Here is an 11,778-nt window from a genome sequence, read left to right as displayed (position 1 = left end):
TTTCTATTGTGGTAACAAGAATGCTTTCATTAGTAATAAATAAATAGTATGCTGTGATGCAATACTTTATTCTTGTTGGCTGTTTTACTTTGTATTACTAAATAAACATAGATTGAGTCTTATTTTGCTAGAACACTGATTTATTCTTTAAAAAGCTCGCTAACAAACTCTTCTTCTATGCATGATAGCTTTGCCGGTATAATCAAGGAGTGTAACGGTTTTCCAAAGTTCATTTGCTGTAGCTTCTCCACACTGTCATAGCACACAAACTCTTCATCTGTGGCAAACCTGCAAACCGCAAAAACTTTTGTTTTTAGATTCAAAATTCCCTTTTGTGTTTGTTCTTCGGCGTATAAAAGCTGCTCCAGTGCTTCATTTACTGTCATATACCTATTCTCGTCTGTCTTAATATCCAAAAGACAGAGCGTATGAAGATTGCTGGTGTAGTTGCTGTAGATACTGTCGTAAAATGATATTGGTTTTACTTTCTCTGTAAAATACGGTATGGAAATGGTCTTTCCAAAGCTATATGAATATAGACCATAGCACCCCTTCACATTTAATATGGAAACGTTGTGCACAACCTTTACCTGAACGCCTCTTTCCTTTGCTCTTAGGTAAAGATCCGTGTGGGTGGTGGCAAAGAACGGCGTGCCTGCAACAAGAAATGCAACATTGAAGTTTTTGGCTTCCTCCACAATTTTATTTGTCTCCTCCACCAGCTTTCTATCAGCTAAAACTATACTTTTGTCAATGACCCTTTCTAGCTCATTAAAACTACTCAATTGAATGCATGTATAGCATTCCTGATAAACTTTGTCGGCCATTTTGAGAATTTCTAAGCTTCTCAGTGAAATGTCCTTGTAATTATTCAGTCCTATTCCGATAATAAAAAGCATTGGGTAAATTTTTTAAAAGCTTTAAAACATAATCTGCCATTTAATATTAAATGATTCATGGCATACAATATGCTTATTTGGAGTGCTTGGATCCTATCAATATTATATGACACTTATAAGAATTTTAAATGAAGCATTAAACAATGCCACAATGCATAAAAATTTAGAATCAGGCTAAAAGGCATAAAATATACTAAAAGCTTTTAATTCAGCACATTTAATTTTAGACACGACCACCGTTGAAAACTAATGGAACGGGATGATTATGAACGTGAGGCACCATTATCACTGGCGTTGTTTGGGCCTGTGATGAAAAAGCAGGTACCTGACTCTGAAGAATACATCCAAGCGTCTGACCTGATTTACAAATTTCAGATGGTGATATCTGTTCGACATGAGATTGTATTGGAGCAGGTGTGGCTAGTAGTGGTGGGGTAATGGCATTTTGAGCAATGTTTACTCTTTGAACAGGCATAGATGCTAGTGGCTGTGAGATAATGATATTGTCTGGTGTGACCACTCTTTGGGTGGGTTGGCCACCAGGCACAAGTCTGGTCACTTTGGATTTCATTACTGCACTCATGTTGCCCATACAATCCTTTCTACATCGCTTTAGAACTGGGTCATAGCATCTTAATGGACATTTTTCAACATAAGATGGTGATGCTTTGCCTGCTGCAGAGCCACCACGTAAACGTGATCTTGGACCCTTAAATATATCTGAAAATGTTTCAAAGAACATCTGCATTACTTCTGAGGAGCTTTTGCCTGGAAATATTTCTTTGATTTTGCTCATAAAATCGACCTGAGACTGGTCAGTTTCTGAAAATCTTTCTTGAAAATTGACACTATTAGAAGCATCATGGTAGTGTTTTAAAAGTTCAGAAATAGTGGCATGATCGACTCTGCTAAGAGATTCAAGAAATTCGTCTTGTTGCATTTTCATTCTTTGAGCCATTCCTCCACTTCTTTCTGCCATTTCATTAAATACAATCGTCTCTTGATCACTGCCTTCTCTCTTGTGTTTTCTGATCAATTCAGAACCTCCGATAGTTCCCTTCAAGCCTTTGATGGTTTCGGATATTCCACCAGCTAATGAATTGTTCTCGTTTAAGACTTCCTCTCTGCCTTGCTTGGCTTTTAAATCTTTTTCAACTTTGTTCATGAAATCTTTTGTGTAATCTACCTTTTCATCTTGCCCAACATTCAGGTTATTTTCAGACATGCCTGCCAATGATTTCTTTTCTGCCATCGCTGCAGCCTTGTTAACTGCTTCTCCAAGTGACATCTTAGTGCTTATTCCATATTGTGGTTTGATCTCTGCAATCACTGATCCGTCTGGGTTGCTTATCACATTAACCTTGGCATCCCTCATTCCATCCTTCATACTTTCAATTTGTTCGAATTCTTTCTTGATGTATTCTGGTACTTCGTCTGCTCCTTTGCTTACCCCTTTGTAAACCTTAGGCCTCATTCTCGCACTGAATTTGTCCCAGGCTTCACATCCTACAACACCATTTAATATATCAATTTTCTTAGCAAATTCAATATTTATACTTTCATACTCATTAAATAGTAGTTTTTGTGGATTGGTGTTAAGAGCTGATGGTAGTTTCATTTTCATATTTTTAATATCAGCTTTATAATATAAAGGTTGGCTTCCTCTTGAAAATACTGGCTTTAAAGGTGTTGTGTCAAGATTTTGAGCAACCATGCGATCATATCCTGCCTGATCAAAATACACTGTTCCGCTTTTAATTTGAATTTCCTTGCAACTTTCAGGTAGATTCAAAAATCCCTCCTCACCTTTGATTGTCACAAGCCCAGAGTTGAATTTTTCTTTCGTAACCTTGTTTCTGATATTATCTCTTAAATCCTCTAGCTCCTCCTTAATCTTTTCCTCCTCTGCTGTCTCTGCCTTTGCGCTTGGTAGTCCAGTTAGAGGTAACTCCACAGTCGAATTATCAGCATTCATTTGAGTAATATTGTCAGGCAAAAGTTTAACAATTCCTAGTTGCTCTTCTGCTGGGATATGTTTTTGTATCTGTTTTTCACCCTCCTCCTCAGCAGCTGCTTTCATATGGCCATTAATATCACCAATTGTATTACCAACAGGATTTCTACCAGTATGAGCTGTTGCAATATGCTCGGCCTCTCCAACAGCTTTGGCCTCTCCTACCTGTGGTGAAAGCACATCTTTGATGCTTCTAGCTCTTTTTGCTTTTCCATCTCAATCAACTTTCTTTTCATTCTCTCGGCTCGATCTGCTTCGGCGGCGGCCTCTGCATCACTTCCTCCCAATCTTTTTACGTTTTGTGCTGCAATTGATCCAGCCTCCATGATTTCCTCCTCTTCAGCTTCTTTTGCCAACTGTTCTTCAGCTAATCTTGCCTCTTTTTTCTCATCACTAAGTATATTTTCGGAATTAATGAGCTCAAGAGGTTTATTATGTGTTGGATGATCAGTATAATCTTGCATAGCATGAAGTTCAGCATTGGCTCTTTCTCTTCTCTCATCTGCAACAATTCTTTTATTTCTCTCCCTAATATCATCAAATTCATTTTTAATTTCCGTCAAGTCTTTCAAACTAGTAGGATGCTTAAGCTTCTTATCTTGATCCATCACTAATGATGCTTCATATTGATCTTTTTTCTCCAAAAGTTTAGCAAGTTCCCTCTTTTGTTCTGGTGGCAAGTTCTCCTTTTCAAGTTGGTCTAAACGATCCATAAGTTTCAGTTCTTTCGCCATACGTTGTCTTCCGCCATCATGTTTGTCAGCAGCACGGTTCAACATGTCAGCCTCTTTCAAAAGTGCATTTTCAGTCTCTTTTAGATCTTTTATCTCAAGTGCTTTAGGTAAATAAGATTCCATATCATCTTCATTAGCATAACTATAACCTTCAAGTGCTCTTGCAACCTTCTCTGGTACAGCTCTGCCAGTGATACGCGCTGTATTAGCAACTGCCGCATCAAGACTTGCAGGTTTGCTCATACCATGTGCTAAATTATTTTCATATTCACTTGCAGCCACTTTTGCCACTTTTGAATTTAATATTGCCTCTTCTTCTGGCCGTCCTTTGCGAATCTCTTCATCAAAGACACTATCAGCAAAACTATCAACTTTACTAGCTCGTGGAATGCCTGCTGGACGTGGTGGTACTGGAATACGACTGCCCTGTGGTGTTTCATGTGGACCAAGGCGTACCGAACCTAGATCATCGGTTTCACTTGTAAAGGTCAAAGCATCTCTAACAGCTGCATCCATACCTTCGTGTTCAAGTGCACGGTCCTTGAACCGATTATTACTAGCCTGTGCTTCAAGAAATTTTTCAGCCGCGCCAGGTACACCTTGTACGACATCTTCTGCAATCTTCCTAGTTCTGTCCATCCTATCAACAGTTTCCCTGGCAAAAGGTGTTCCAATAAGCTCTAGTTTGTTCTTAAGAGGCTCATAATCTTTATTTAAATAGTTCACAGCATCTCGCTTAATAGATGGATCAGCAAAAATAGCATCGTGTGCTCCCTTGCCAGCATCCATATTACGTATTCCATGATCCAAAACTTCTCCTGTGCGCATTTGATTTGCGAAATCTCCGGGGAAGTATACCTCTCCATTCTTTTGACTCAGTTCACGCGCGACTTCATGGTCTCTCAGATGGTTCATATTTGCATGTGCCATTGTATCACCAGCTTTTTCTTGTGCCCGCATTAATTGAAGATGCCCTTCAATTTTTTGATTAATTCCTGGTCTTCCACATCTCTTAATCAAATTGTCATATTCTTCTCTCGGAATGACATGGTTTTCAAAGAGCTTGTCTGTTGAAGCGCAATCTCCCCTGACTGCACTCACAGCAAGATTTTTGATATTTACCCATTCTTCAACCGTTGGATTGTTTGTAGTTCTGAACATATTCAAATAGCTCTTCATATTTCTAGCATTTTTTTCTAATTCAGGATCACTTCCAATAATATTATTATAGTTGGCAGTATCACTCAATATTCTTCTGTCAAGTGAATTATCTATACCAAGATTCATTCCACTATTTGCTAACACTAAGTCCGTGTTTGGATCATTATGTGAAGCAATAAGAGACAATCTTAATAGAAAATAGTATCTGCTTGTCATATTAATGTTTGTTAAAGAATATTTAAATCAAATGTAAAACAAAAAGCGAGTTTCATATGGCACTGTTTCAAGCTGGTACATGTTGAAAGATGAAATTGAGAATGAAGAATGTTTTATGATTGATTGTATACACGTTAATACATTTTGACATGTGAAAAGTTGATTTTTAAAAGATGCAAATTAAAAATGAATTTTAAAACCATATCAGTTAGAATACTTCTTTTTTCAAATTATATGCTATTACGTACAAATATACTAGTTTTGAGTACAAAAATAGAACACACATCATTTACTCTTCAACCTTTTTCATTGGAACTTCTTCGTATTCACCATTTTCACCTTGAATGTAACTTTTGAATTCTTCAGATCCGTATCCAACTGTAAGAACAAATCCTGTTTTACTCCAATCAAGAGAATAGCATGGCTCTTTAAGCTTGATTTCCTGAGTTCTTATGCTATCATCTTCCTTGAAAATGAAGGCCAATTTGCCATCCTCTGAACAAGTTGCTAAGATTGTGTGTTTTTCATCATCAGTTGGCGCTAATGCAACTGAATTTACAGCACCTTGATGATGTTTTAAGTATTCAATGTTATCTTTTGAAATTAAGGCTGCCGTACAGTCCAATCCACCTGTTGCTACAAAATGTAGATTGCAGCTAACAGTAATAATGCCATATCGGTGAATTTCTTGTTCAGTTACTGTTGCTTTGAAATTATTATCAAAGACTACAGTCCTCAATATTCCATTATCACATCCACAGAATATTGTAAAAGAACTGTCAGTGTACCTCACTGCAATGTCATAGATAGGTCCATTAGACACTTTTGTTTCTGATCTCTTCACAAAAGAATGCCCTTCGAGCTTCCAAACAATGAGCTTTCCACTAAAATCACTGCTTGCGATCAGCTCTCCTTGATTTATAAAAACCGCCTTTGTTACAACACCAGTATGTCCTGTGAGTTCAGTAAGAAACTCCATATTTCTGTCTTTAATGGTGAAAAGACGCACAAGAGAGTCTTCACATGCCGTAACGACGAACTTTTCAGATAAATCCGAATCCATGCTGCGTATCTTAGATTCAATTTGTTCCATGGGTAAGCATAAATTTTTTTGTTTCTGCATGAACAAATCCAAGTGAATAAAATTCTGAAATCTAACAATTGAAGATATTTTAAGGATTTAAATTACAAAAATCTTAAGAAGAAAGTGTTATTTCTATTTTTGTTGTTAGAATGATTAGACATAAAATATAGTTTATTTATAATGTTAATACTGAAACTCATGTAATATTTTTTTAATAAGTGTAATAAATATCAAATCCTTCAACATTTTGGATATATGCTTAATTGTATCATTAAATTTTATTATTTTCTTATTAATTTTTGACATGTATAAATTCATTTGAAATAATCAAACATGCTTTGACTTTTTGAATTGCTATTTTTATTGAAATGATCACTAATGATAAATCTGGGATTAAATGATTTCTAGCTACTGATGTCATCTATTGTGTTCAAGTATACATTCGTTTACTGGATAGTATTTTCTAATGTTGAATGCCTAACTTTTATTCATGCAAGCAGCATAAAGGACTATTATAAAGATGAATGAACAGCGTACTTCATTAATAAAACGAATAGCCTATTTAATATACAAGTTGTGTTGGAATTATAAATTGTGCATTATTTAAATAAACATGTAAGTAAAATTCATTCACAAACTATGGCATTACCTTTATTAATATGCTAATGTTTATGTAATAACTTTTAGTACTAATTCAATACGCTTTTATAGATAGCTAGTATTTTAGTCTAAGATCCCGCTTTCTTTTCTGAAAATTTTTATAAACCAACAAATTTTTAGCCCCATGTCAGATTTTGAGGGACAGATTATTCATGGTCTCATGAAGAACACGAAAAACATTCGTAATATGTCCGTTATTGCTCACGTAGATCACGGTAAGAGTACCCTTACTGATTGCTTACTTATTAAAGCACGTATTGCTGGTAAAGAAAGTAATGGTGGGAGATATATGGATACTCGAGAAGATGAGAAAGAAAGAGGTATTACGATTAAATCTACAGCGGTATCAATGCACTTCAGTATGAATAAAGAGGTGTTAGAGGCCTATACTGAGGCTGGACAGGTAGATGGAAATGAGTTTCTAATTAATTTGATTGACTCACCTGGCCACGTTGACTTTTCTTCCGAAGTAACAGCCGCTTTGAGAGTTACCGATGGTGCTCTTGTCGTTGTTGATTGTGTAGATGGTATTTGTGTTCAAACAGAGACAGTTTTGAGACAGGCTATTGACGAGATGATTGTGCCTACTCTAGTTCTAAATAAGCTCGATAGAGCAATGTTAGAGCTTCAATATTCTTCAAAGGAACTCTATGAAGTCTTAAGAAGGAGAATTGAAAGTTTCAATTGTAAACTTCAAACAATTCTTGGTGACAAAAGAAATTATATTAAGTCACTTGATCCAGGCGCCAATGAAGTCTCATTCTGCTCCGGTCTTCAGGGATGGGGATTCACTCTCAATAAGTTTGCGAGGTTTTATTTAACCCAACGTAATAAGCATACTTTTGACACTGAAAAACAATTTACAAAGATTCTATGGAGTTCAAAGTATTATTGTACTGTTGATGATCCTTTTGATCCTGCTTGTAAATTTGAAAAGATAAAGGAGAATGGAATTCCTGAAGGTATGTTCTCACCTTTTGAAGTGTATGTTCTGCATCCTATTTATAAAGTAAAGGATATGTGTATGTCAGGTGATATTGATGGTATCATTAATTATCTTGCTAAGTTCGGAATTGATTTTAAAAACACTGAGCTTTCTGGTAGTGGAAAGGCCTTGTTTAAGGTTGTTTTTAAGATATGGTTACCGGCTGCTGAAACACTTCTTGAGCAAATCATCACTAAGCTTCCCTCACCAGTGCAAAGCCAGTCTTTAAGAGCAAAGCATCTTTATACCGGTCCTTCTGATGATGATGTTTACAAGGCTATCTCTCGGTGTGATACCACTGACGATGCACCTATTACTATTTATATTTCTAAAATGGTGCCTGATAATGCTACCAATGGGTTTGTTGCCTTTGGTAGAGTTTTGTCTGGCAATATTAAGCCTGGCACGAAAGTATTTGTTCAGGATCCTGACTATGTGCCTGATTCCACTTCAACCAGGAAGAATCCTCATGTCTGTGAAAAGAGTATTTCTAAGGTTGTGATTGTGAATCCTAGGGGATCAATTCCCATACCTAATTGTCCTGCAGGAAACATTGTAGGTCTTGTCGGTGTTGAAGGTTTCCTTAAAAAGACTGGCACTATTACTACCGTTAAAAATTGTTACAATATTAAGACTATGAAGTTTTCTGTATCTCCTGTTGTGAAGGTCGCTGTATCACCAAAGAGATCATCTGATCTTAATCATTTCAAAGAAGGTCTTGAGAAACTTGCTAAGTCTGATCCTCTTTGTGTTATTGAGCATAATGATTCTGGACAGGCTACAATTGCATGTGCTGGTGAATTACATCTTGAAATTATTCTTGGAGACTTGAAGAATTTCTATGCTAAATGTGAATTTAATGTAGAAGTTCCTCAAGTTAAGTATTATGAAGGATTTGCTGATGTGGTTACAAAACCTAAGATGAGGAAATCAGCCAACAAGCATAACAGAGTTTATATGACTTGTGAGCCACTTGATGATGAGATTGTTGATAATATACCATCTTTAATGGGCAAAGATACTAAAGAAATTGCAGCCAAGTTTAGAGAAATTTTGAATAGGGATGATGATTGGATCAAGAGTATTATGTACTTTGGACCTGAAGTTGAGCCTCTTAATATTCTAGTTGATGAGACTAAGGGTATACAATATATGATGGAAGTCAAAGAGCATCTCTTTGAAGGATTTAAGCATGCAACTAAGGAGGGGCCTATGGTTGGTGAATGTATTAGAGCAGGTAAGTTTAATCTTGTCGACTTAAGCCTTCATGCTGATTCTATTCACAGAGGTGCCAATCAGATGATTAGGCCTGTTGAAGATTTGGTGAGGGGCCTCTTGCTTGCAGCTGAGCCTATTCTTTATGAACCTATTTTTACTTGTAATGTTTCTGTGCCTACTGAGTATGCTTCTGCCTGTGAGTCAGTTCTGAAAAATAGACGTGGCTACATTGAAGACTGGCAGACCGAGAATAATATGGCTTTGATTTCGGGATTTTTGCCAGTAAATGAATCTTTTGGTATTAATAAGAGACTTAAAGAAGTGGCTAAGGGACAACCTTCTTTTTCTCTCGTATTTTCCCACTATGCTCGTTGCCCTGGATCTCTTGACAAACCAACCTCTACAATGGCAGTAGTTGTTAACGAAGTTAGAAAGTATAAGAATATTACTACCAAGTTAGATCCAAATGAATACTTCGATGAGCTTTAAATAAAGTTCTTTTCTTAATTTTAGTACTTAATATTATGTTGCTAAATATTTTATTGATGTATTTCTAATCAAGTTGCAACTACTGTGTGGGTTTGTCAAATATTTATTTAATACGAAACTAAGCTGGTTTTTATTGCTTTGTGGTGCTTTGGTAATGTCACATAAAACAATATTAAAATTTATTCAAGCGGCACGTATTTACTTTTTAAGGATGTATTTAATCGCTTTTCTTGTTTTTTAGGATTTGATCTAATCAGAAATACTAGCAATGTTATTACTATTAAAAATAATAGAATTAAATTTGTTGTAGAGTTGAGTACTTGACACAGCCTATCAATTATATTGTTAGGCTTAATTGGATTGCTGAGATTTTCTACTGTGATGCTTAATGTCTGCTCTGCACTGTTTTGAACATTTGGCCTAATTTCAAGTTGGCGATGTAGCATTCACGATAGGGGCTTGCTTTACTGTGAGGATGTGTTGTGAAAAGGAGGTCCAGTTTGAAAAATTCCTTATCACACGAATGCAAAACAAATTGTTTCGTTGATGTGGACAGCAGTGTTATATTAATTTTAACTCTCCTGTCAAAATTTTTATAGTAGTGTAAAGAGGAGGTGTCTCGTTTTATGTGCATAACAATTTGACTAAATAGCCTTGTCAAATAACTTATTCGATTTAAAAGTATTCAAGTTCCTTTATTGAATCACATTTCTTTAAATCCTACTTTGGAAGGGTCTAATCATCAAACGGGAATATCTTGTATCTGGTCTTCATTATTATTCTTTGTTCACTGAACTTATCTTCAATAGAGTATTTTGCTGGCTTTGCACACTCTGCATTTTCTGGATTAAGTGTGTACACTCTCTTTCCATTCTCTATTTTGAAATAGAGCATGGGTGAAAATAAAAATTTTAACAAATGCATTTTGAAGCAAAGTACTCTCATTTTATTATGCAGATGCAGTAAAAAATATGCTTCATTTTCTATAAATAAAGCTATACTTTTCTTTAACTTGAATAACAGTAACAAATATTACCGTGTAAGTTTTCTAAGATAGCAAAATTTATCATATTTTCTTATATTTTAATATTTGTTGTTTCCAATCCTATGAAGGAAAGGTCACAAACAAAAATAATATGCACTCTTGGTCCTGCATCAGAGAATTTTGAAACAATTGAACAGCTGTTTTTAAATGGAATGTCAATTGTAAGATTGAATATGAGTCATGGAACGCACAAAACATGCTCAAAAATCATTGAAAATATTAGAAAAGTTGAGGAAAAGTATATGGTTAAGATTTTTGTTGCGTTGGATACACAAGGCCCAGAACTTAGAATTCACTGCACAGAGTCATTGCATATTAAAGAAGGTGATAATGTCAAAATTGTATTTTTGGATGAGTTTAATCGGTATGCACATAACAAAAAGATTGAGGCCAAAAACAAACACTTGATTGGTGTCAATATTAACACATTAGAAGGATTGTGCATAGGTAATGTGATTAATTTGGATGATAGCAAGTTACTTTTAAGAATTGAACACGTTGGTAATAACTATCTTGAAACAGTTGCCCTTTGTGAACATCTATTAAAAAACAAAAAAAGAGTTTATTTTCAATCACTAGAAAGTGATAGAACCTTTCTAAGTGGCCAGGACATATCTGATATCGACTTTGCTATAAAAAATTTCCTTGATGCAATATTCGTTTCTTTTGTTGAATCTTCCAAGGATATCATTAAAATCAGAAAGTTAATCAAAGATAAAACTGTCCAAATTATCTCAAAAATTGAATCTAAAAAGGCAATCTGTAATATTAAAGAAATTTTGGACGTATCAGATGGAATAATGATTGCTCGCGGCGACTTAATGAATGACGTTGGCGTTGAGCTGTTGTTTTCATCCCAGAAACAGCTTGTATATTTATCTAAGAGTAAGCCTATCATTATGGCTACTGAAATGCTTCAGAGTATGGTGAATTCCAAAACACCTTTCAGATCTGAAATTAGTGATATTGGAAACGCCATACTTGATGGGTGTTCAGGTATAATGCTCAGCTCCGAAACCGCAGTTGGAAAACATCCTGCCATATGTGTTGATACTATGAGAATGGTTTCGATTAATGCTGAGAGATATCTTAATCAACTTATTGGAGATCTTCATGGTGATACTGTATCTGCTGCTCAGACATTGGAATGGTCAGGAGCGGAAGACAGAAAAAGTATGCTGGCAAAAGGAATTTATTTCAAAAAACAGTCCATTCAAAAACGGGATTGATTTATATTGTCAAAACTATGTCTGTTTTGATTGTACAAGTTGAA

The 11,778-nt window shown here is 35.5% G+C and overlaps 7 protein-coding genes across 7 annotated transcripts; 2 read left to right on the top strand and 5 right to left on the bottom strand.

Moving 5' to 3' along the window:
* Positions 1–140: 140 nt before the first annotated feature.
* Positions 141–899, bottom strand: VICG_01949 (diphthine synthase; the record flags this gene model as incomplete). The annotated part of the gene is made up of 1 exon (XM_007605332.1): positions 141–899. The coding sequence occupies one exon, from the start codon at positions 897–899 to the stop codon at positions 141–143; it is 759 nt and encodes a 252-aa protein (XP_007605394.1).
* Positions 900–1,122: 223 nt separating this feature from the next.
* VICG_01948 (uncharacterized protein) lies at positions 1,123–3,093 on the bottom strand (the record flags this gene model as incomplete). The annotated part of the gene is made up of 1 exon (XM_007605331.1): positions 1,123–3,093. A coding segment is annotated over one exon (1,971 nt), but the record flags the coding sequence as incomplete, so codon positions are not given.
* VICG_01947 (uncharacterized protein) lies at positions 3,075–5,024 on the bottom strand (the record flags this gene model as incomplete). Its single annotated transcript, XM_007605330.1, has 1 exon — positions 3,075–5,024. One exon carries the CDS (start codon positions 5,022–5,024, stop codon positions 3,075–3,077), a length of 1,950 nt encoding a protein of 649 aa, XP_007605392.1.
* A 289-nt stretch (positions 5,025–5,313) lies between these two features.
* VICG_01946 (uncharacterized protein) lies at positions 5,314–6,147 on the bottom strand (the record flags this gene model as incomplete). The annotated part of the gene is made up of 1 exon (XM_007605329.1): positions 5,314–6,147. The coding sequence occupies one exon, from the start codon at positions 6,145–6,147 to the stop codon at positions 5,314–5,316; it is 834 nt and encodes a 277-aa protein (XP_007605391.1).
* A 745-nt stretch (positions 6,148–6,892) lies between these two features.
* Positions 6,893–9,460, top strand: VICG_01945 (small GTP-binding protein domain protein; the record flags this gene model as incomplete). The annotated part of the gene is made up of 1 exon (XM_007605328.1): positions 6,893–9,460. One exon carries the CDS (start codon positions 6,893–6,895, stop codon positions 9,458–9,460), a length of 2,568 nt encoding a protein of 855 aa, XP_007605390.1.
* Positions 9,461–10,195: 735 nt separating this feature from the next.
* Positions 10,196–10,354, bottom strand: VICG_01944 (uncharacterized protein; the record flags this gene model as incomplete). The annotated part of the gene is made up of 1 exon (XM_007605327.1): positions 10,196–10,354. One exon carries the CDS (start codon positions 10,352–10,354, stop codon positions 10,196–10,198), a length of 159 nt encoding a protein of 52 aa, XP_007605389.1.
* A 213-nt stretch (positions 10,355–10,567) lies between these two features.
* VICG_01943 (pyruvate kinase) lies at positions 10,568–11,734 on the top strand (the record flags this gene model as incomplete). Its single annotated transcript, XM_007605326.1, has 1 exon — positions 10,568–11,734. One exon carries the CDS (start codon positions 10,568–10,570, stop codon positions 11,732–11,734), a length of 1,167 nt encoding a protein of 388 aa, XP_007605388.1.
* Between the last annotated feature and the right edge of the window lie 44 nt (positions 11,735–11,778).

Source organism: Vittaforma corneae, assembly GCF_000231115.1.
Source record: "Vittaforma corneae ATCC 50505 unplaced genomic scaffold supercont1.23, whole genome shotgun sequence".
Classification (NCBI taxonomy): domain Eukaryota; kingdom Fungi; phylum Microsporidia; family Nosematidae; genus Vittaforma; species Vittaforma corneae.
This window is presented reverse-complemented; position numbering and strand designations above follow the sequence as displayed.